This window comes from Haliotis cracherodii, unplaced genomic scaffold (assembly GCF_022045235.1).
Source record: "Haliotis cracherodii isolate W230 unplaced genomic scaffold, xgHalCrac1.p SCAF_2, whole genome shotgun sequence".
NCBI lineage: Eukaryota > Metazoa > Mollusca > Gastropoda > Lepetellida > Haliotidae > Haliotis > Haliotis cracherodii.
The window spans coordinates 57155326-57180999 of NW_027266275.1; the positions used below are offsets into that span (position 1 = coordinate 57155326).

Here is a 25674-nt window from a genome sequence, read left to right on the forward strand (position 1 = left end):
AAATGTTAAAATTCCTCTTGCCGTAAAAGGCGACTATGCTTGCGGTAACGGGATCAGGTGGTCAGGCTTGTTGACTTGGTTGATGCATGTCATCGTATCCCAATTGCATGGATTGATGCTCATGATGTCAATCACTGGATTGTCTAGTCCACACTCAATTATTTACACTGCCTTCATACAACTGGAATATTGCTGAGTTAAACAACAAACATCAACATCATAATAAAATTCTGCATTGTATTTGACGAATTCTGCGGCAGATTAATGCAAAATTTGTCACAAGTTCTCCAGAAAAGGAGATTTTCTGCATTTCTGCAATATGAGAGGGCATTTCTGCAAAATATCTTGAGACCGCAGAATTTCAGAATACAGTGGGGACTGCTCAGTATGAAAACTGACCACAGATCATAGCCCGTGCAAAAACAAGAAAATAATATAGATACAGATTCCATAGTCCCAGGTTTTAGAACATGTGTTTCAGAAGAAGCACCTGTTATAAATCATCTGGATAATGTTTGAGACAGTGAGATTGCAACAGTTGCTAGTATTCATTTGATATCATATTTGGTGACTGATGTTTTTAACATTGCAATATAACACAACTAAAACAGTGTCCTGTGCTAATTTTAAGGTACTGGTTACTAACTTTCTGCTGGATCCCTCATCACATATTATGTAAACATATGGCTTACGTATTGACAAAATAAAATTACAATTGTCAATAAAGCATACCAGTAAGATGAGCAAGTGATGTTGTGTTTGCTATTTGAACTTGAAATATAAGCATTGCACCAGAAAAACTGATACTTTTCTTAGCATATAACTTTTATTGAGACACCATTCCTGACATACTGATTGACATGTTGCATTTAATATAATATTTACAAAACTAATGAAATAAATGGTTATGGAGCTTATACCAAGAAGAAAGACTGGTACATAACTGCAGACAAAGATCATTTTGGCGGGGGATGCCAGAACTGGATATGAGCACTGGATATTTAAAATTAATTATCAATTATGTATGTCACGTGGATGCTAATAACTGCAAACCAACACTGGAGAAATAGTTGGGTGTATTGTACAATACAGTAAGAAAAGAATAGGTAATAGCTAACACATGTACAAAGACGATGACTCTGAGAATGTGTTTCACTTTTTGACTGGATATGCCTTATTTGGTTATTTTTGGCATGCTTGCTATCTGAAGAACCTGTTGTAAATTTTGATCTGACTTACATGAACAGTATCATGATCTTGTTATAGGTAAAGACACTTAAGGAAGGTTTTAGACTGAAAAGGACAGCTTCAAGAAAGAAAAGAAATTGTATGCTGTAAACAAAACATTTTCATGAAAATTAGGTAACCACATTTCTGAGGACTGCAAAAATCTTCTGGTGTCCCAAATTTGGAGCCTGGGACTGATGGACCCTTTGAAGAGAGTTTGTGGTGGGCGAGATTACCTCCTTTTTAGTGGCTACTGCTGTGATGCTTGTGCATTCCTGCTTCCTACCATTACATTGTAGTTTAGGCATATAAACAGCTGTGTGGAGGAGGGATGTGTTGTAGAATCTGGTGGTGCAAGGTATGTCGACCCTCCCATATGGTCGAAATGTTGCACTTCCCATGTGGCTTGTCTCTGCTCTTGGCCTCTGGCAGTTGTGATAAGCACATTCCTCAGCCATGGGAAGTCATAATGAACAAGCATCACATGATAGGTCATATAAACACACACTCAGTGGGAAACTCACAGCAGATTGATACTGCTACCGTACTGCCTGATAATAATGTAGAGCTCTCACTCAATTGCACACCCTCTGGGGCCTTATCTGGTCTGTCTCCAGGGGTGGTGATATATCCCCAGGGAGTCAGGTTCCAGCAGCCAGCCTGTACTTGAGTGGTGTATTTTGTTTGGTGATAATGTGTGTAGGAGGTAACAGTTTGCGTAATTTGTAGATTTTCAGGTACTTTGAGAAAAAGGCCTTTGGATAAGGGAGAAAAAAGTGTTAACACCCCAGAAGAAACACTTTAAACTGAAGAGTTTAGAAAATTTAGGTAGGTGTAGCTTATACGTGAAGTGAGACGTAAACGATTTTGGATTCATGTTTAGAAAAGCAAAGGGAACATGTATACTACTCAAATGAAGATAAGGATCACCAAGGGATCGGGAAATATTTTTTTTGCCAATCAGACATTTGTATTTTGGCCACACCCACCTCATATCTGAGGTGCTTGATGTTCATGCATGAATAAAAAGAATAAACTGAAGTGTCACTTTCATTACATATATACAAGACATATATACAATTTATCAGCAATTCAATGACACACAGATCTGATCATATACAATTTCAACCTGTAGGGATGTTGTTTTATTAACTTTGCTATTGAACAGTTTCCGCTGTATAGCTGTACGTTGCGCCTAGCCTCAACATCGGTGTTGGGTCAAAGTCTGTCAATTTTGGTCCACAAAGTGATATACGGATAACTCTGTCCAGTGTCTCTGTCATTAATCTACATGTCAGTCGTGTCTTAATGAGGTTTTGTTTCGAAAATCCCTTTCACATTCTACGCTGGACACAGCCAGTACACGACTGATTTCCATGAGCTTAACAATATTTCGGAACTGATTAGGCAATTTGGAAGCATGCGCTTTACTCAATATCTGTCTATATGTCAACTGTCTGTAGTTTTTGAAGGTTAAAGGCCAAACTATTCCCCATTTTCGTTCTAATTGGTCTTTGTCGATTGGGGTATGTCCTTGTCATCTGCTGCCATAATGGCTACAAATACTACCCATATGTCTCTAGGTCACATGCATTGTCAGGGAAATTTGTCGGGTCAAAGGTTCCAGAAGCAGAATACATTTCGTTGTCTGGAAACCTGTCAGTCACATTGTCAAACAGTATTCTTACACATTGCTTAACTCTATCAGTCAATGTCTTGTCATGATGCGATCTTGTCATTGTCAAATTTGTCTGTATCATCAGTTTCGGTCAAGAATGCTCGTAATTTAGGTCCGTACGTCGGTTTGGCTGTCAAGTACTGTCCCTTTAGTCCGTCCAAGAAAGCATTGGTTGTGTTCTTCATGTCACCATAGTTCAAGTCGTGAGCCTGGAGTGTCCTACCAACTATGCCTATCATGCCCAATTCGTCCAGTAAAAACGCTGTCATGAATCTAAAGTTGTATGTGGTCAACTGTCCTAGTAGGGAGTCTGCCATGATGTCCGTGTCTCTACTGTCTTCTAACATGGCAATAAGTGCCGGCAACGATTTGGCACAATTGTCAACAGCTTTGGTCATGGAAAGCCACCTGACCTTGTGGACCTCTGAAGGGTGCATGTTGGGTTCATCCAGCATTTGCAAGTTAGATAAATTCCTTTAAAATAGGATGACAAAGTGTTCAAGATAGACTCATAGTAGCTGACTTTCTTGACAATCTTGGGAGCATCCACACCTGCTAAGGCTAATCTATGTGCAACACAATGCATCTTGACTAGATGTGGACCAAAGTCTTTCATATTTGCAGCAACCCCAGCAGTTTTACCTAACACAACAGCGGCACAATCGGACCCCATTCCATACACTCTCCCCAAAGAAAGCCAAACACTCTTAAAATATGCTAACAATGACGCAGTAATCATCTGCATCTGAGGCATGGACACGAAATATCTTAGCAAATTTAATTTTCAAACTACCTTCAAATAAGTAAAAAAATATATAATCAACTTCTTTTCACTGGACAAGTCGGTGCTCTGGTCCAAGATGAAAGAAACTGCCAGGCTGGCAACAAGTTCTTTAACAATTTCGTCTTCGATTTGCTCCGATATGAGTTCTATAAACTCAGAAGTGACAGTGTCTTCTCTGTGCAGCTTTGAAGTTATTTTTGCTCCGTTAAGCTCAGCCAGGACATTCAAGGACTCGTACTTGTCGATGGCAGTTACCCCTTCTGTCCGTGTTTCTGGCATATCTTGAAAAATAAAAAGTATAAATTAGAACTCATTAATATTCATGATATGATAATATAACATCAATAGATGAGGTAACACAACCATTTCTTTCATATGGCATGACAGATTAACTAAAGTAATATGAAAGAATCGGGTGGTCTTCAACTTCTTTTGAGTAGTATATAATGCTCAATATGGACACAAAGAATTTATTGCACTTGTTGATATCCAAGGTCTAAAAGCAATCTTTATTACAATAAGACAGATCATGCTGCAGTTGCACATGCAATTTGAGAGACATCAATCATAAATCTTTTCAGGCAAACAATTAGAGAAAAACCTGGAGGCTCTCAGGCTCTCTGACTTGGTTAATGCATGTCATCGATCCCAATTGCGCGGATCGGTGCTCACGATATTAATTACTGGATTGTCTGGTCCAGACTCGTTTATTTACAGACTGCCATCCTATAGCTGGAATTGGCGTTAAACAACAAAGCAACCAATCATATGTCTCACAGGTGCTAGAGAACATGTAGAGTGCTACAAAAATTGCCAATAACTTTTCATATGTACATTGACAAGTCATAACGCAGACATTTTAAACATTTGACACCTGCTTATGACGAGCCTCAAATACCCAATAACGCCTGCAAATCTAAAAACATATTGTTTATTCCCCCTACGTATACAGTTGGTGGTGTTTTGAAGGTGTTCCTGTTCTACACAGTCTCCAGTGTTGGATGGGATCTGCAACAGTAGCTGTTGTGTAGGCCGGTGTTGTCTTAACCTAGCACTACAATATCACCGCATAATATGCACCATCTGCCAACAAGATACACCCTATTATTTCTTACCCTAACTAAATATTGATGTACCCCCAGGGTCATAGTGGGCGGGAAGGGCAAAAAAACAAGCTAGTATTAATACAACCAATACTTGCATACTGAAGTCATTTATTACAGAATGAAAATATTGTTTCCATTTTACTTAAATTTTAAGAATTGATTGAATCCATGTGAATATGAGGAAGTTTTCTATTATACGTATCTATAAATATCAATTTGTAATTGTTTACAAAGTATTGAGATCAAAACAATGATACACATGAAATTTCTTTTTTTTTTCTTTTTGGTTTGAACATGTTTGTTTTAAGTATGTATTCAGTCACTGCCACTTCTGGTGAAGACAGAGTTGTTTCCCTTTGGTTGTATTGGGAAGGAGAATAAATTGATAGACCTGATTGCTGCTGATAATATTTTCCATTTAGCATGCCATGATATTGATGACGATGAATGGACTTGCATGGATTAATGATAGGAACACATAATCATCTGCTATTTCTAGATGTAATAGGTTTTTATCCCATAAAGCAGCTTCATGTTAATATGCTGTACATCAGAGGATTGTGTTTGAATAATGGGACATTAAAGGTGGCAGTTACAAAAATAGCAAGAACAATTAATGATGGCTCTGTGGATATATGCAGGATGCAAGGAGCTGATGGACCTTAGGGGTGGATTAATTTTAGAATAATTACCTTTGTTTTGACATATTTGCTCAATATTGAAAGGAATGAAATATAGCTTGCTTTTAGTAGAACCCATATGTTAAAACCAATTAACTAACAGCTAAACAGACTGGTGTTTTTTGTAACATAAATAGATTTCAGCAGAAAATCTTTCCGTATTTTCAGTAGTCCCAGACTAAGGACTAGTGAACCAGTGGCCTTGAAAATGCAAATGAACATGGTATCTTTTTATCTGAGCTCTCATAATTGAATGCAGTTTTGAGGTACTGGCTATATTATCAACATAATTGTATAACAACAGTGATTTTGATACTGACATCAGCAGCAGACTTTGAATTTGATAATAATAAGCATGCAGTAAGCAGGGGTTGGTGGAGAGATAATATGAGTCTGTGAATAGGTATAAGTCAGCAGATTCCTTCCCCTTGAAATTATTATAGCATAATATGGAGTGAATGTGCCTGTCTGCCATATTAAGTATCAAACCAGTGGATGATAGTGTGAACTTCAATCCAAATAGCTTGTTAGAAAGTCACACTCACTCCCAGAGGGTCATTCTCGATAACTGTCCAATTCTGTATCAGCAACCAATCTGGCCTTCTAGCATCTGTGTTCTGCACAAAGCAATTTTGATGGCACATGTAAGCATTATAAGCATTATCATTATCAGTTTTACCATGTTGTGTGTTCTGTTTCAGACTAAAGTGTCTGTATCACCATGTTCTGTTTCAGACCAAAGTGTCTGTATCACCATGTTCTGTTTCAGACCAAAGTGTCTGTATCACCATAGTCTGTTTCAGACCAAAGTGTCTATATAACCATGTTCTGTTTCAGACCAAAGTGTCTGTATCACCATGTTCTGTTTCAGACCAATGTCTGTATCACCATGTTCTGTTTCAGACCAAAGTGTCTGTTTCCCCATGTTCTGTTTCAGACCAAAGTGTCTGTATCACCATGTTCTGTTTCAGACCAATGTCTGTATAACCATGTTCTGTTTCAGACCAAAGTGTCTGTATCACCATGTTCTGTTTCAGACCAAAGTGTCAGTATCACCATGTTCTGTTTCAGACCAAAGTGTCTGTATCACCATGTTCTGTTTCAGACCAAAGTGTCTGTATCACCATGTTCTGTTTCAGACCAATGTCTATATAACCATGTTCTGTTTCAGACCAAAGTGTCTGTATCACCATGTTCTGTTTCAGACCAATGTCTGTATCACCATGTTCTGTTTCAGACCAAAGTGTCTGTTTCCCCATGTTCTGTTTCAGACCAAAGTGTCTGTATCACCATGTTCTGTTTCAGACCAATGTCTGTATAACCATGTTCTGTTTCAGACCAAAGTGTCTGTATCACCATGTTCTGTTTCAGACCAAAGTGTCAGTATCACCATGTTCTGTTTCAGACCAAAGTGTCTGTATCACCATGTTCTGTTTCAGACCAAAGTGTCTGTATCACCATGTTCTGTTTCTGACCAATGTGTCTGTATTACCATGTTCTGTTTCAGACCAAACTGTCAATATCACCATGTGTCATTTCACACCTAATTGTCAGTATTTCTATGTTCTGTTTCACACAAAGTGTCAGTAGTGCCATCTTCTGTTTCAGACCAAGATGGGGCAGAACCCAGTCCAAACTCGGTGTCTTCAATGAACCTGTTACGCCTGTCCCACTTTCTACACCGTCCAGAATGGCAGGAACAATCAGAGAAGATTTTTCGTGTGTTCAGCGAGAGACTCACCCAGGTCCCCATTGCAGTCCCGGAGATGGCGTCTGCTCTCCTGTTTCATCTGTCCACACCAAAACAGGTATGGAGCAACACTCATGTAATTCTCAGCCCTCTTATCTGTTTGGGTTGAACCCTCTAGTCTTGATGGTGGTGGTGGTGGTTAACCTAGTGGTTGAAGCATGGCTTGTCATGCCAGGTTGAATTCCCCATATGGGAAGGATATGTGTGAAAATCATTCTTATTATTCCTGCATGATATGGCAAGCTGAAAGTGGCTGTAGTATTGCACTCACTTTATACCTAGTTTCTGAAAAATGTTGTACCAAGTTTTGTTTACAATTGGTTACTTTTACTGTTTACTTGTATGTTTTTGGGCAAATACAAAAATATATTAGATTTTGATTTTCATTGGAGCCTCGATAAGTTTGTTATGGCTGACATGATAAATTCGTATGGTTTAATGTTTTGGTATAATACTATAAGATTTGTTTAGATTCAGAACAAGACCCTTCTGGTTTGTCATTTGGAGCCCACAGAGGACACACCCATGAAAATTTTAAGATTAACAATTTCACACATGGCTCAATTATAAATTGACTCCTATTATCGAGTACTTAAAAGTCTTGCAAGCTCCTACCTCTCATGTAAACCCAGTTTCTGGTCTCTGGTGTACATGTATCTGGCTTCTCCCCACACTGGGACTCGTACTGTCGGGGCATGTTACCAATAGGAATGTTTATTTCCTCTTTGTGTATCAAAGAAGAGGCAAGTTGTGATGCGTGGCAGGGGATCTTCCACAGATATGTCCGAGCTTCCGCACACAGTGGAGTCAGCACGCCTTGCAGGTTACAACAATATCTGTACATCACTCCTCTCACATACTGCCATTGTAGTTTTGGCTCTATCTCATCAAATAACCTTGATAGTTCTCTCTTCACTTTTAAAGTTTGCAAGTTACTGTGTAAACAGTGTATCATATCATGATGAAGTGAGGAGCTGGGTTTCTCTAATATTCAGTGATTGTCATGCAGAGGGCCTGTTGTATCAGGTCAAACTTTCCCGCTGGTCAGACTTTCCCCAGGCTAATCCTCCACTCGAGAAAGTTTGGCACAGTCCAGACATTCCCCCAGGGTTGGTTTAGTCTAGGTCAAACTTGCCCCAAGTTTTTTCTGCCTTGAATCACAGAGTGTGTGGGTGGTAATTTTCTGGCCAAGCTATTTCTTCCCAAACCCCATGTTCTAATGAAACATAAAGATTTCAGCCAGGGGTATATCTACACCAACTCCTTGTTCCTATGAAATGGGAAGATTTCAGCCAGGGGTATATCTTCTCCAACCCCTTGTTCTGATGAAATGGGAAGATTTCAGCAAGGGGTATATCTTCTCCAACCCCTTGTTCTGATGAAAAGGGAAGATTTCAGCAAGGGGTATATCTTCTCTAACCCCTTGTTCCGATGAAATGGGAAGATGTCAGCCAGGGGTATATCTTCTCCAACCCCTTGTTCTGATGAAATGGGAAGATTTCAGCCAGGGGTATATTTTCTCTAACCCCTTGTTCTGATGAATTGGAAAGATGTCAGTCAGGGGTATGTCTTCCCCAACCCCTTGTTCAGATGAAATGGGAAGATTTCAGCCAGGGGTATATCTTCTCTAACCCCCTTGTTCTGATGAATTGGAAAGATGTCAGTCAGGGGTATGTCTTCCCCAACCCCTTGTTCAGATGAAATGGGAAGATTTCAGCCAATACTATATATTCCCCAAGCCCATGTTATAACGATAAAGGGAAATGTCTCACAGCCAAGCCCCTTTCCCCCATGTCTTTGCTGATGTTGCCGGGATCAAGTTGACCTTTTGTGGGATTTGTTTCCAAATCAGTACTCAATACCATTTAATGTGCACATATCTGAAAGCAGATTAGGTGGTGGCTTTGAAGTTTATTTAATTTTTGAAATTTTATCTTTGACATTTCCATGGAAATAAGGCTGAAATTGAAATTGAAGGCTGAGTCTCTTCGCGAAACTTATCTCAAAAGCGATCAATAGTTCTTCAGGAAACTTGCACAGAGCTGAAGGGGATATGTCACCTCCTGATGAGTCTTGTTTATGTTGTACAGATTGTCTGACACTGCTTCTAAACCTCAGGGCAAGGAGAAACACCTGAACCAAAATAGCACCAAGGCACTGTTGCTCACCAAATGAGCTGAATGTTGAGTGTGTAGGGAAATCTTTAGTCATCAAGTGAGAAACATGTAGCTTGTAACTGCCTGTTTTTAGACTACTTTATTGTAGCAAACTTTTGTAATAAGTATCACCACACAATTCGTGAAGCAGTTTCTATAAGGTATTTAATTTTGCCACATTTACATCAGCAACAACAATGGCCAGATTTTGAATATAGATAATGATGTCGAAAAGAACTTTAATATGATTATGATATAAACAATGTCAGTTACTGGGGTACTGTGATGTCATCGTATCCCTATTGCGTAGATCGATGCTCATGGTGTCAATAAAGTGATTGTATGGTCCATACTTGTTTATTTACAGACTGCCATCATATTGCTGGAACATTGCTGAGTGCAGAGATAAACAACAAACAGTTGCTGTGATGTTCTTTAAAATGATGTTGTGATTTCTTTTCAATTTCAAGAAACTTTGCTGAATCGTTTTCTGAATGCCATGACTAAACCTGAACCCATTGTAGTTCAATGTGCCCCTACAGTATCACTTCTTTAAGCCTTTTGGTTTCGGAGAAAATTATATGCTTTATCATTTTCAAAAGTGAAAGGATATTTCTTCAGTTTTAATTAAATTAAGTTAATTCAATTTTTCAATTCCATACAATTCTACACATATTCTTGAAGTTGCAGTTTTATGGTCGTAATTTCTGAGAACAATGTATCAAAAGATTTTCAAATTTGTTCTGATATGTTTTATTAAAAAATGTATTTTGTTGTACAGGTGGCCAAGATGTTTAAGGTGCCCCGATAAGCATTGCAGAGTTGCATCCCTTAGGCAAAACAGAAACCTATAACTGTGGGTTCAAATCCAGGTTTACTCTGATTATGGGTTTCACTAAAGTAGTAATGTCTTAAGACCAGTATTATTTCCTCTGCCGGGGTCACGGGTGGCCCAGTCGTCTAAGGCGCCACAATTCGCTGTGCGGAGTTGCGTCCCTTGGGCGTCCCAGAAACCTATGATTGTGGGTTCGAATCCTGGTTCGCCCCGATTATGTTTCTAGGTTTGTCAGCACCATACCCGTGCTCATTGGTTTCACCGAAGTGGTAAACGTCTGAGACCTGCATCACTTCAGGCTTTCCTCCCACATTAAGCTGACACAACGTGATATAACTGGAATACTGTTAAAAGCGGCCAAACTCACTCACTATTTCCTCTGCCATATATCAGAGTGATATAACTGTGATACTGCTCAAAGTGGCAGTAAACTCATTCACTCATTGTCATTTGGCTCCAGATCAATATCATAGATTGGTAGGTTTATCTATGATTCCTTTCCTTGGTGTACAGTCTTCTGTTAACTTAGGCCCAAAGTATGTGTATTTCTTCATTGGTAAACCTTTGTACAATTATATGCACCTGTTTTGTATAATCTTGTTAGATAAAATATAAATATTGTCCAAACTATTGAATTACAGTTTAGATTGAGAAGACATTTCCTAGTTTCGTCAGAAGCATTAGGAAAGACATTTGAACCAATGTAGGTTAATGCTACTCAGCTTTGTTGTAAAAAAGGAAATAAACATAAAAACACAAACATAAACAGACAGAACCCGAAGACATGTCTTTTTTTAACATCTCTTCAATGTGCTGAAACACAACACAAAGATATTTTTGTACGTTCACTTATATAAGTGAGTCTGGAATTCCTAATTAAATACTAAAAGCAGTTCTGTGATGTTTTTATAACTTATGTATTTTGGCAATCCTTTTTTTTTGATAGGCGTGTTTTTGTGTGAAGTTTATCATTTCCTGTAGCTAATCAGCTTTATTGGCCATGGCTTCTTTTCTTCACTGACTGACTATGTCATAATCACCACGATATATATTCTCAAATGTTACTGACACATTTATGCACCATATTTTTAAAAACAATTGCATTTAGCTGTACTTGATGTCTTAATTGGTCATTTGTCAGCATCATATCTCACTGAGGTTACTCTCATCATAGGAGCAGTTCTGTTCATCTTCATCAGTAAAGGTCTGTCTGTTCAACATGCTATCATCCACTGTGAGAACATGTGTATCCATCTGGCTTGGAATGTGGTGGTTAAATCCATGAGTCCATTTGGCTGTCAGTTTGTTACCTTATTGTTTCCAGAGTATATCCGACCCTGAAGATTCCGGGGTTGGAATAGGTCTTCAGCAACCCATGCTTGCCGTAAAAGGTGACTATGCTTGTCGCAAAAGGCGACTAACGGGATCGGGTGGTTAGACTCGCTGACTTTGTTGATGCATGTCATTGATCCCAATTGCGTGGATCGATGCTCATGATATCAATCACTATTGTCTTGTCCAGACTCAAAAAGTTACAGACCGCCGTCATATAGCTGGAATATTGCTGAGTGCGGCGTTAAACAACAAACCAACCAACCAACCAGAGTATATCCATTAAACTGTTTATGATATCTTCTTGAGACTTGTGACATATATCAAGTTAATGTTCTTCTGGTTCCTTTTGGTTATTTTGAAATTTTCACCCTCTCTTTTTTACCTTTAATTTCTCTGCTGAATCGTCATTAATCTATGTTTCAAGCATATATCATACAGTTGGCTTTTGCTGCCCATTTTATTCAATTTTAATGTCTTTTATTTTTTTTCATTTTAAAAAAAATATTTTTGACTGCTGAATTGATATGTTTTGTATTTTTTGTGGGTTATGAGGTATTTCTGTAAAACTAATTTTGAAAAGGTCCATTGATTTCCAGAAAAGAAATCCAAACAGTAATATTCCCCAAAAAACCTCTGAATCATGACTGTTTTAAGTTTTTGTCGAAATTGATTGATTTTTGTTATGTCTGACACACAAAGGTTATTGACAAAAGTGATTAATGTTCCATGGACTTCGGCCAAATGTCCATTGTGAAATATTTTGACACATGTCATGAAAAGATCAAAGGTCAAGGTCACCAGATAGAAAATAGAAACCGAAAGGTTTGTGGCTACACTTTGTCAAAAAGTATCAATGCTTGTATCATGACATGTTGTGTGTACCTTCTAAAAGATGGGGCCCTGCTTTGAAAAGTTTGTCAAGATTAGTCAAAGGTCAAGGTTAGTGTTCAGTTTTTCGTGATACATTTTGCTTGTATGTTTGTTTCTCAGATCTGGACATTCATTTTTAAATGATTTGTATCAAATCTTTCACATGAAATGTCAGCTGCATGTATGTCAAAGGTCAAGGTAACCTTTGAGCTCATTGTGAAATTTTGTTGTATCATTCTTTCTCCTGAATACCAAATATATTTTACATAAGATGATGGTGAGTCATTATTCAGACCTTTCATATTTTCAGCAATAGTTCTTGAGCAACTAAGTACTTGATAATAAGATGGGGATTCAGGTTTCTTCTAAATAGCAAAATTAAATACTGTATTCGACGATATAAGCTCCCCGCTCTAATAAGCGCCCATGGCGATAATTGCTAACATATCAGCTAGTGAACAATCCCAATTAGCACCCCTTCCGATTGATCAATGTACACAAGACTTTTATATTCGCGTATAATACGCAATCGTGTGTTATATGCATCCTTAATTATGGGCAATTAAATTTTGGAAAAATATATCTGTCGTACATAAACATTTCAGGCTGTCAGCATAAACCACGAAATTTATCTTTCAACTCTGTTTTTTCCACCAAAATAATATTCTAATAAGAGCCCACTTTTTGTAATTTTGAGAGCGCCCTGGGCGCTTATTATGTCAAGTACAGTACTTACTTTGTTCCAAACAATTAAACATTCAATTGAATTATGAGATATTTTTGTATGACATTGAAATTTCAAACAAGGATCTTCTCAGATCCAAGAAATCTTCTCAGGAAGGTAAAAAAGCTGAAACTTTGTGATTGATAATGGTTATTATTTCAACTTCAGCTCTGTGAAGGCATCATTAATAGACCTTCACAGTGACTTTGACATAAAAAGCTGTATATATAGGTCAATGACTTGGACCCAAGAAATGCAATAAGTCACTGGCAAAAGGCAATGAGTCAAATAAACCAAAATGGTGGATGAACCATAACAACTAATCAATACAATACTGTTCGTGATTGGATGAATACATACAATCTAGCCAATAAAACGTTGCTATGAGAAAAAGCTCTACACTAAGTCACTGTAGCTTCTGAAAGCATTTCCTTAAGAAACAGAGAGTACGATGCAAATACTTTCGCTGCTCAGAATTTCGATTACGAATTTTGATGGCTGTGCGTTGTTTTATGTTAAGAAACTTTAATTGATACTGTAAATAGGACTGCTCCTTGCTACTTACCTTTTAATCATGAAATTATGACATGTGTGACAATGTGCTGAACATTTCTAGCAGTCAAAATTTAAATTTTATTGTTCTATGACCAGTGACTGACAGCCATCAGAAACTCTGCCTCAACCAAATTTAACATTCTCAGACAGCATGTATGTATGGGGTATGTATGTATGAATATAATGTTTATGTGTTGATCGTTTGATCACTGGGATTATACTTGCAATGTTTAAGTACATCCATTACATATGCATAACAATGCAAATATATTTTGTTGCCACAGTTTTGTCACCTGAAGCATCTCAAGAAATTGCATTTAAAATCATCCATGTCCTCTGTGTACTGAATCATGTGACACTGTTTTCACCTCGAGAAGATTAATATTGTGTATAATCAAGAAATGTTTTTAAATGACAGTATTGCTTTCAGATTTAATCAGGAAACAAATTTAAAAGATAATTTGATTTTCGCAGAGGGACCAGAAAGAGAGAAGCAATCAGCTGTATTGCCATTAAACTTTAATGTAGATTGGAGTTTGTCAAAGGAGGACTTCATCACAGTCCAGAACTGACAGAACTCCCCAGATCTAAACTGCAGGAGATGATCCTCTTATGGGACTTCATGACCTATTATCTCACCAGGGCCCAATTCCACAAGGCATTCTTTGTGCTAAGATGATCGTATCTCCCATTCTTTAACATAGGCCTTCAACAGTCATGGCACTACCATTGCCCTGAGGAACAATACCCTAAGCCAGAAGTAAGTTTATGTCATGGCGAGCTTGTTTGATGCCTATTGTCAACAAGGGATTTTTCCAGGGCTCCAAACGGGGTGCCCTTGCCATGCAAATTTTAAAAAATCTTCTTTTTTTGTTCAAAATTGGGATTTTTGTTCTTATTTTAAGATGTATTTTAACATAGCAGTCAAGGCAATACTGTAAATCCAAACATTAAATCTCTTTCTCTTTATTGGTCTTGGTGTCAGTGAAATATAAGTCACTGCTACAAAGACACAACATTAGTTATAACTATTTACTGATTAACAAATTTTCTAACTATTTTTAATTTCAGTGTGAGAATTTTTACTGACATTTCCTGCAGAATTATTGACATAGAGTGGAATATTATTGAGCCATTTCTGAATTATGAGCTCACCTTGGCATCATCAGTATAATCTTATGTTGTGGGTCTTTGTCCTCCGTTCTGCCAATAGCACACAATATCTTCTAATTGCTGAACATATCAATATCATTTTCACATGACATGTTCAACATGTCAATGCCAAAACTATGGAATGGCAAACGACTTACTTAGTGCAAAATTCAACCTTCACACCAATCTCTTCTCATCAGAAGACATATTTTATATTTTCAGAGGAAGTTCAATAGAGCCTGCTTTACAATGTATATATTGTCAAGGCACTTTTCATAAATGGAGTTTACTGTATATAAAAAGTTGAATATGGGGTGGTCAGGATCGCTGACTTGGTTGATGCAGGTCATCATATTCCAAGTGCATGGATTGATGCTCATGATGTCAATCACTTGATTGTCTTTCGATTATTTACAGTCCACCGTCAAATAGCTGGAATATTGCTGAGTGCAGTGTTAAACAACAAACAAACAAAACATGTTCAGGTGATAATTCTTTCAAATGATAGGTTGGCTTTGAAGGTCACTGTCATTATTTGAGGTGTTATGACAGGATATATTTACCTTACTAGAAATACCTGATCTAGTCAAGTTTAGGTCAACAGAATTCTGAAAGGCAACCATCATAGGAAATGAATATCAAATGCATTTATTGGGATTTGCTTGAAATGGTAAATTGCTCAGGGAAAGAGAGTACCAGTCAGATGAGTGTAAAATACATGGTTTACCTACTGAACCTGGCGTACGAAAGTCGTGACTTAACCGCTAACATCCTTACAACTAACTCCCTCAGCACCTGTCACTGATGTGATACTTTGGTATCAGCCTGCTGTTAAACTCTTTGCTGCAAGCACTTCATCAATTTATTATGCCCTGGAGAAGTAAATGTTTATTCTATCTTTTCTCCATGACCACTTATTGTTGTCTGTTGCAGGTTTCACCACCTCCTCCACAACCCTACTTGAATCCCATCTCTCAACATCCTCCCACCTTCTCCCCTCCCTGAAATCACTGTGTTTTCCCATCACTGTGGCTCCAACATTGCTGCCTGAAACCCTGAAACCCAAAATGTTTTGAGAACTTTTTAATAACATAACACAGAACCATTGTATCCAAGTGTTGGGTGTATTCAAAGTACCAGTTTGGCAAATCCTCAGTCCTCAAATTTTATATAACTAAATAAAGGTGAGCTTCTGTACCCATGGTATTCACAGCTATGTAAAATGTTTTATCTTGGTAGTATGTACTTGGGCTTAACAGTAGAGCTTTGCACAACAAAGTTGAAAACACTGCGCTGCGCAGAGTAAACTGGCTTCAGTAATGTTTCTTATTTGAGACAAATTGAAGAGAAAGCTTGTGTGTTTTTCGTATGGATGAGTTACAAAATTCTAATTGCCAGTTTTATTAGATAAGAAGAAAGTGTTTATCAAAGCCTAGATTACAATATAAATCTGTCTCAATCGTATGAAGGCAATCACTCTCCTTCCCAGATTTCCTTTCGGACAACATAGTAGCACTGGAACGGGTAACTCGGGTATTAGGGTCAAGTGGTAACTGAGTTGGACCCGGGTACCCACAGGACTACCCGGACCCGTGGTTAGTCATGTGATATATTGTTTCATGACAAATTCACTAAATAACTACATGGTTACACACAATTTTAAATCTCTAATGTTCACATTTCTTCATGACTATGAACACGTTCCTTCTGACATATATGTTTGAACAAAGCTAAAACTTCAGTCAACTTCAGTGTATGCATGACCACATCGTTTTCTACAAGTATCTATATATATTCTGCCAGGGCGGGGACCTGGGTAGGGTCGGGTAATAGGGGTGTGGGTATCCGGGTAGTAAATCTAACACATTCCATTCATGTTTTTCATGATTGGATGAGTTAACCCATTTGGATTAACATGTCATGAAAAGTTATAACTTTCATTGAGAAAATTTTCTGAAACCTGAAACACTATTTCCATTTGCATATTTATTCTCTGCATGCTGTCATCAAAGCCATATGGAGAGCTAGCGATACGATCACTTTGATGTATAAAACTATATTGTCGTTCACCTCACTGTCGCAGTTGTAGCTGTATATCAATATAATTATATACAACATTATGTAAAGCATACCAAAAGGCTTGCATTATGCCCGTTTGTTCTTATTTCAGAACATGTTTGTTTGCTTACAAACAAGAGAAAAGTCATTTGATAAGCCTACACCCGTGGTGTGGTCACTGGTACAGAAAATTCTCTTGTGGAATAAGGCGAGCACAGCTGAGTATGCTCAGGGGTTATCGGCTATTGTTTACAAACAGTGCTTCAGAATTGTCAATGTCCTGATCCTTTTAAAAAACTTGAGGATTATTAAACCAACTGTGTGTTTCAGAATTTACCTCCATTAATATTGAAAATGTATGCTTTTAGCTTTTCATTTGTTGCTTGCACTGTTCTCCAAACACATCCCCTCATATTACATTATTCCCTTCATAGTAACTTTTTCTTCCTATTTAATATTTAGTTAACCGTGTAAAACTTACTGATTGGATTTGTGTTTCACTGTTTAATGATTTAGTTGATTTCCTGTGTTTAGTGATTTTGTTGTAATTAGGAACGGTTCCTATTTGTAATTCGCCAACGATAGAAAATGGTTGTGTTTGTCTACACTGAAGCATAGCGCCTGTGGCAACAATGTCACATAAATATACACTTTCATTGTTATATTGTTGAAGGTTACATACATTGCATGGTTGAAGCATAATTTTTTTAATAACACTTTACCAGTAATTAGGCATTTTGTGTTGGTTTAACTGTTACATCCGGTTACCCCATTCCGATAGTTACACAAGAGCTTCCTCTAGTTACAGCACAGTCTTTTATTGACATGTGCATGGATCGAGGAGTAGTTTGAGATGCCCACACATTGTAGGGGTAGTCATTAGGAGAATACCTGGAGTTCCTCTCTGCAATGTTATGTATTCGAGAATGAGTTTATTCATCGTAATTAATTGCCAACAATTGCCAGCTGAAGGATGGTGTAAGTCCTGATGGGGAGCCTTGGAGGTAGCAGAGGTACCATAATCCCCATATAGTCTCTCTGCTAGAGAATAAATGTTGAATAATAATGAATCCAACTCAAGTCAGAAATGATTTGACAAGTCTAGATTGCCTCAGCTCCTGAAATTAAGCATTGTTCTGTCGCAATTTGGATTATATATTATATTTTGAAGATATAGCTGTTTTGAAGATAATTTTATTTCTTGGAATAAATGTTAGTCTAGCCCCCAATGTCCTAAGAGCCGGCTAATTCGGACAGTCCTGTTGTAGCTGTGTATTTTGTCTGAATTAATGCCCTATTACTTTTTCTAACAACAACTGGCTTACTCGTGGGAGAAAACTTTCTGCCAATCAAAGACCCTGGCAAACTGGATGAAACTACTTGTAGTATGCACATTACCATTTGTGCTTAAAACAATGAGTGAGTCATTGTGTTAGTTGGAGGCTGGTTTGGTCCATCAGATCTTATATTTGTGTTATTGTTTTATGAGAAACTCATCGTCAGACGTTTTAACAATATACAGCCGTTATATATTGCTTCATCAGTAGGTCATATTACATGCACAGACGGACATTCAAGGTTATTCAGAATTAAGGGCCTCTAGGCTGGAGCACTGTATATAGTTAGAGATAATATCATTCAGGATGAATTTATATTTGTTTGGGTATACTTAAGAATTGACTTCAAATTATGTTGTGTTTGTGGACATATAAATGTGAAAAGCAGCATGCACACTGTGTAAACCAGTGAAGCAGATGAAACAAACTGTGCACACCGGTGACTACATAAAGACAAGCAAAATTTCTTAGTTAACCAATCAAATGTCATGTAATCGCTTGCAATATATTTATATGGTAATAGGTAGGTTGTATTGATGTCACCTTTCTGTGTGATATGGACACATCAAAACAATGTGGTATGCATAATCTATTTGGGAGTATTTCCATTTACAGCAGAGGCAGTGGGGTAGCCTAGTGTTTAAAGTGCTCACTCATCACACCAAAGACCATTTTTGGTGTCCCCTACCATGATATTGCTGGACTATTGCTAAAGGCTTAAAAACATACTCACTCACTCACTCACTCACTCACTCACTCACTCACTCACTCACACTCACTCACACCCACCCACTCACTCACTCACTCACTCACTCACTCACTCACAGCAAAGTGTTTCCCAAAGGTCAATAATGGATTATAATGACTTATTTGTACTTATAAACCTTCAAGGATGTGTGATAGAGTTTACAAACTATTCTGTGTAGGTCCTTTTGACATGGCTGTTACTTATATAGTGTACAGGCTCAGTACACTTGAAACTAATACAGAATGGTTGATGTTATCATGCCAGTTTGGGAATTGTTTATCTTTGCTTCACTGCCTAAATTGACTAATAAAATATTACATTTATACAATATTGTGCAACCCATGCAAACGAAAAGCCAGTTTAAAATAAAGATTTGACACCCAATTTGTATTACCCATCTCATGTTACGTCATATTACACGGAGAATTTCCGAGAAAGCAAAACCTAAATCAGTTTGCCCCTATTTTATCAAACCATGCAATATGTGTGATGTCAAGGTGATCTGATTTGATCTGGAAAATACATGGCACACTTCAGTACAACATGAACTGTACTGTCCTCGTCTAACACTGAAAATATCCAGTGAGAGTGTATTCTCCTGTTTCAGTGTGTAGTATATACTAGGGCTGGGACAGGTAACTCGGGTACTCAGGTCGGGTGGGTCCTGAGTAGGACCCGGGTACCCACAGTACCACCCGGACCCGTGGTTAGTCATGTGACATATTGTTTAATGACAAAACTAACTAGAGCTCAGTGGTAACACTATAAGTCGCTAATGTTCCCTTTTCTTTCTGATGATGCACACATTCCTTTTGACTTGTATATGTTTGAGTAAAGATAAAGCCGCACTCAACTTCAGTGTACGCATGATTGCTCGTTGCTCATAATATCAATCACTGGATTATCTGGTACAGACATATGTCTGGAATATTACAGTGTTAAACACCTAACAAAGTAAACAAAATGAAGATGCATGGGGGGAATACCTTGCTGATGTTTTGTGGTTCTTAATCTATCCAATATCCAGCTGGTTTCTTTGCTAACACAAGACTGACTGTTTACGTTGCATGTTTACATGTGCTGTCCACCTACACCAAACTGACCATATTATGCATCAGTTGATGGATGTATTTGAACCTTTTCTCACTGTCATACTTTTCTTAACATAGAACTGAAGTACTTGAACTGCCAACAAAGATATGTCAGCCAGGATGTACAGTAGCCAAGTGAGCTTCAGTGCCATGGTGCTGTTCTTTTAAGGTGATCCTTTTTTGTAAAAGGTCGCTAAACTTGTGAAAATGAAAACATTAATTTTTTTGGCACCAAATGCACACATGTATTAACTAAAACAAAATGTGTGTATGATACCAGCTTAACAACTGTAGCAAACACACAGCATCATATTAAAGTAATTTGAATATTTGATTCCAACCTCCCAGGCTGTGATATTTAGTCTCGAACACGTGTTATGCTTTTCTGTAGATGAGACCATGGGTATTGTTGACTGCTGAGTATAGGAAGGAACTTGATAATTGTGTCTTATCATACCCAGTGAGGGGAGTTCATTCTATTGTTTGTCAGAAACAATTGGAGTACACTTAATGCAACTGATCATCCACTTAAGAACGAAAATGAAAATATAATATAATGGTATAGTAAGGTATTACACCGAATATCAAGACATTCGATGTGATGAATATTTCTGAACATGAATGTTTGTCTAAAGATACTTCAGGAAGCTAGAAAAAGTGGACAGCTATCTGCAAAACTTTAAACACAGTGTGTTTGATTTTATGAAGAGAATGCTGTTTCCTGCTCATGATTGAAGTGCACATTTCTTCATTACATTTGACCTGTAGTACATCCAGCTTAACTTTTTATCCGTTTTATAGATCATAAAAATACACTATCATTAGCAGTTAGATCTTTTAAGTAATAAACTTTACATGAAATGAATGTTACTTTCATGATGAAAGCTCCTTATGACTATAAATATTAATCAATATGAACTCAGAATACATCACTGCAAATCACCTTCCGAGAATCAGCCAAAGTGAAAAAAGTCAAATTACCCAAATGTAGACCCCATGCCTTTAGCTGCCTGAACACATCAAGGAAGCCCATTATTTGCCATGCACTTTTGTTCTTTCTTCTCCATCTATTTTTGCACCAGTCCCTTATACCATGTACCTCCCAAGATTCATGTCTGTGTAAACACAACTGCTGTCAATATCGTCTGTCGCCAACAGCCTGATGGCTGGCCATTGCTGTCATCACTTTGTACAGATAATTGATGCTACTACAGGCATAAGTGCACAGACTACATGAAAATAGCTCCAAAGAAAGCTAATTTGGGGTATGAAATTATTTCTGGCCATTTTGTCTTTTTCATATAGGTCATTCATTCTGTAATGTACCAATAAACACTGTAAATGATTTACCAATAATGAATTTATGATATTACCCCTTGTCTGAGCCTGGTGAGGTCAGTATGGTGATGCAGATTACATTACTGATGCTGACAAACAGACTGTGATTGACTGATCGTCACTATTAGGTCAAGAGATTGCTTGTGACATCCCGCCATCATGACATTTTAACTAATTAAGTTACAGCCTTTTATTTCATATTGGCCTTCCAATTATGCAATGTCAGACAGATGTATTGACCCACATGGACTTTGTGTTTCGCACTTTTCAAGTAAGCCGATCTTCACACCGATAAGAATTTCTTTTTGTGTAGTTTGGTGGGTGATGTACAGACTTACTAATATTTTTTATTGAATTTTTTTTTGATGTATTTTTACCCTTTTTCAATCCCCACATGATTTTTTTTCTTGGCCACAAGTGGCACCTAATAAGTTACAATGACCTTTATCTCTTGATTGAAAACCGTATTAGGAACTGTAATCGAACTGTCACGTTGAAAAAATATAGAGGTTGAAATCCATACGTCAACCCTGTCGTCTTTGATTCAAAAGCTTCTTAAAATATTCAAAGATAAGACAGTTCTTGACAATCCATATGAAGTATACATGTAATAATGATTGCATGTGCTCTACAGCAAATGATGGACATTATGTTTGTGTAATGTTTAATGACTTCACAGTGTATCATTGTTGACATGTATCATTTAGCTTCTGGAGATGCTTGTTGAAGACATTATCATCACTTGTTAAAGAATGGTTGGTTTGTTGTTTAATGCTGCACTCAGCAATATTCCAGCTATATGACGGCGGTCTGTAAATAATCGAGTCTAGACCAGACAATCCAGTGATTAATATATATATCATGAGGATGGCAATCTGAATGGCCAGTTGCCGTCTTGTAAAAACCGATACAAGTCAGTTAGCAGATGTCATGACATAATGTTTGATGTGATGTCACTTGCTTGTCACATCAGAATTGACCCTGTTAGCAGTTACAGGTTACCATGCTGTAAGACTGATTGTGGTCACAAGATGGATCTAATTGTCAAAAAGTTTCAAGTTGTTCATGCTAGCTGTAATGGCTGACTTAAATGGGGATTGGATGGTAACGATATATGGTGGATATTATTGTGTCTGAATGCCAGATCATGCTGTCTATGAATGTGGTTGTGATCTAAGCTCAGTTTTTTACACGTAAAAGCTACATGAAACTCACTGGGGACGACAACTGTCACTCAGGCCTGAAGAGTGGTATTGATGAATAACGTAACCACTTCAAATCAAGCACCTATTTTTCTGCAGATTTCATTCGACTATTTGTTTTGCTTCACAGGTTAAATGGAGATGACCTACCCAAGGTTTCAAAATTTGGTCAGCATAACAGCCTTTCTCAAAAGCATTAGTTGAAGCAAGGTCATGAGATTGTTTCCAGAACACTAACAACCTTACACTCCCCACCATGTTCTATAAGGTGCTGTCTGAGAAATCATCCTCTGTTTGTGTGTGTTTCATTTCAGATCATCATTGCAGGAGATAGAGAGTCAGAGGACACTAAGGCCCTTCTGAAGGCTGTCCACAAACACTACCTTCCCAACAAGGTGTTGCTGCTGGCAGATGGCAAGATGGACAGTTTCTTGTACAGTAAGGTAGATTTCCTAAAGACCCTGCAGAAGGTGGACGGCAAGGCCACAGCTTATGTCTGTGAAAACTACTCATGTTCCCTGCCGGTTAACACCGTGGAGGACTTGGACAGGATTCTGGAATCTGGATAGACTTGTATGCTTAACATTGTGATTGTGATAAGTAAAGTGCAAGTATTTTGTGTTTTGGTTGGTTGTCTTCTTAATCCTGCTCAGAGGGGCATTTCCTACTCACATCAATTGATGCTTGTGTTGTGTAACTATCTGAAACTAACATCACCAAGACAGGAATGTCTTTGGATATAATGTCAACGCGTATGTTGATGCACGGGCATTGCTGACATATGTGACCTTGCTGATGATTATTTGCATTTTACTGTATGCAAGGGGTCAGTGTAGGAGTCAATGGCTTGCGGTATATGCAAGTTTACTTTGGCTTGCAGTATATACAAGTTTACTTTATACAGGTTGATAAGTCTTTGTTCATTCAGACAAAGGTTGTCCCAAATCAGCCACGAGACAACATATCAGCTTGAATTATTGGGGGAGGGGGGATGGGGCATGATCTCCACATAGTATCAGAATTTAATATCTTTTTTTACTGGATTACATGTAGATGCTCAAAAGGAGAATATGTTTATGGTATACGTTGTCAAAACCACGATTGAGGTTGTCACCAAAGCATGTTTACTCTAGATCTGAAACACTCTTTTGACACTAATTGCACAACTTCTTCATGTTCTTCCTCTTTCTGGCAATCACTCCCCGTTCACATCCTATTCAGTTGTTATTCATTTTCAACACCAAGACATCTGGAACAGGGAGCCATTGTCATATCATTATTACCCACCAGACATGAATTTAAGTTTTCTTCATGCACATATCCAGTCTTCACCTTGACATCATTTTCAGTGCCTAGAGCAAAACTGGTACCTTGTCTGTTTGATTCATATTCAAAAGGTGTTCGGGGGCACGGGTGGCCCAGTCGTCTAAGGTGCCGCGATTCGCTGTGCAGAGTTGCGTCCCTTGGTCACGCCAGAAACCTATGATTGTGGGTTCGAATCCCGGTTCGCCCCGATTATGTTTCTAGGTTTGTCAGCACCATACCTGTGCTCGTGGGTTTCACCGAAGTGGTAAACATCTGAGACCTGCATCACTTCGGGCTTTCCTCCCACATTAAACTGACACGCCGCGATATAACTGGAATACTGTTAAAAGCGGCGTTAAACCCAACTCACTCACTCACTCACTCACTCACTCACTCAAAAGGTGTTCAAACGACATGAGACAAACTTGCTGGGACTTCTAATTTGTCAAAGCCTATCCCTTGAAGCTTTTCACGCTTAATCTGGGGTTTTTTAATTCATGAGGGAGAAATATACATTTTCATCTTTTTTTAAATGCATATATATATATACATTCAGTATACAGTGACTGTGATGGAATGCTGTTGTGAACAGATTTCTGTAATATCATGGCATGCCAGGGTAGTGAAGGAGGGAAGGCCAAAATCACAGATGATTACCAGCTTGGTAAAAGTAAGGTGCTGAAACAAGTGATTAACTGATGCAACACCTGTCGAACAGTCCAGTCTGGCCATGACTGGTATAATATCTTCAACGTCATAGTCAAGCTTGGATGCATTGATGGTTGTGCAACTTCATTCCTATATATTACAACCATACATTGTGAGAATGTTTTAATATAATTGGTTGACTGGATAAAACTAGCAGGACTATTTCTAGCTTAACTAGAATACACAACCAGAATAATCCTGTAAATGCTGGAGATGCATCACCAGGACAAAGTCATATGTACATGTTTTTGGCAGCCTGATGGCAAGATAACAGACCACACCATCTACAGTAGATGTTGAACATCTCATGTTTGTTGTTAACTTAAATTGAACTTGAGACAGAACAACCCACTGCATGAATAGTGCCCTATACATAAAATAGGAAGGAAGTTTTTTATACCTGTGCTACCCCAGACTGATGGTGTCAGTGTTAGTGATATACAAATATGACTAATACTAACTTTACTGCTATTAAGGTAATAAACATTCTGATGTAAAACTGACATGTTCTATGTACAAATGTTCTATGTGCCGATAAGCAATATTTTATGTTTGTGTCAAAGTTTCTTTTTTGTTGTTTTTATGTGTAAATAAATATTTGTGTACAAATATAGTTAATATTCTGTTGTTTCTGTCAGCTAGAGTGGATCATTCCAGGTAAAAGGCAGGGAATTGTATTTGAATTCATGCATGTTGTTTTAATGTTACAAATGTCAAATGTTTAACAAATTGGAGCATACAATCCTGGCAGCAAACCATGCACAGTTAGTAAAAGTATATCAGACCACTGGACACCTGTGCCTTTTAAGAATACATAAAACATCTGTATGGACGTCAACATTTAAAAATCCTGCATAAAATGTAATTTAAACAGCTGGGAATGTGACTGTTAGCTGTGCATGCATGTATTGCATACAGGGAGTATACTAGCGGATAGATTCCCAATAAAACCAAAGGTGAAGAGAAACCCTCATTAGATGCTTATGCATTAGGTATTTGACTGTCTGCAAATGTGAGTGTGAATTCCGTGTTGGA

At 37.9% G+C, this 25674-nt stretch overlaps 1 protein-coding gene across 1 annotated transcript in view; it reads left to right on the plus strand.

Moving 5' to 3' along the window:
• Positions 1–25181, plus strand: part of LOC139469320 (spermatogenesis-associated protein 20-like) — a 43076-nt gene extending 17895 nt beyond the window's left edge. Inside the window, exons 13-14 of the mRNA XM_071251459.1 lie at positions 7084–7283; positions 22941–25181. Coding sequence (XP_071107560.1) covers positions 7084–7283; positions 22941–23195 — 455 coding nt within the window. The 3' untranslated portion in view covers positions 23196–25181. The remainder of the gene's footprint in view (positions 1–7083; positions 7284–22940) is intronic.
• Positions 25182–25674: the final 493 nt, after the last annotated feature.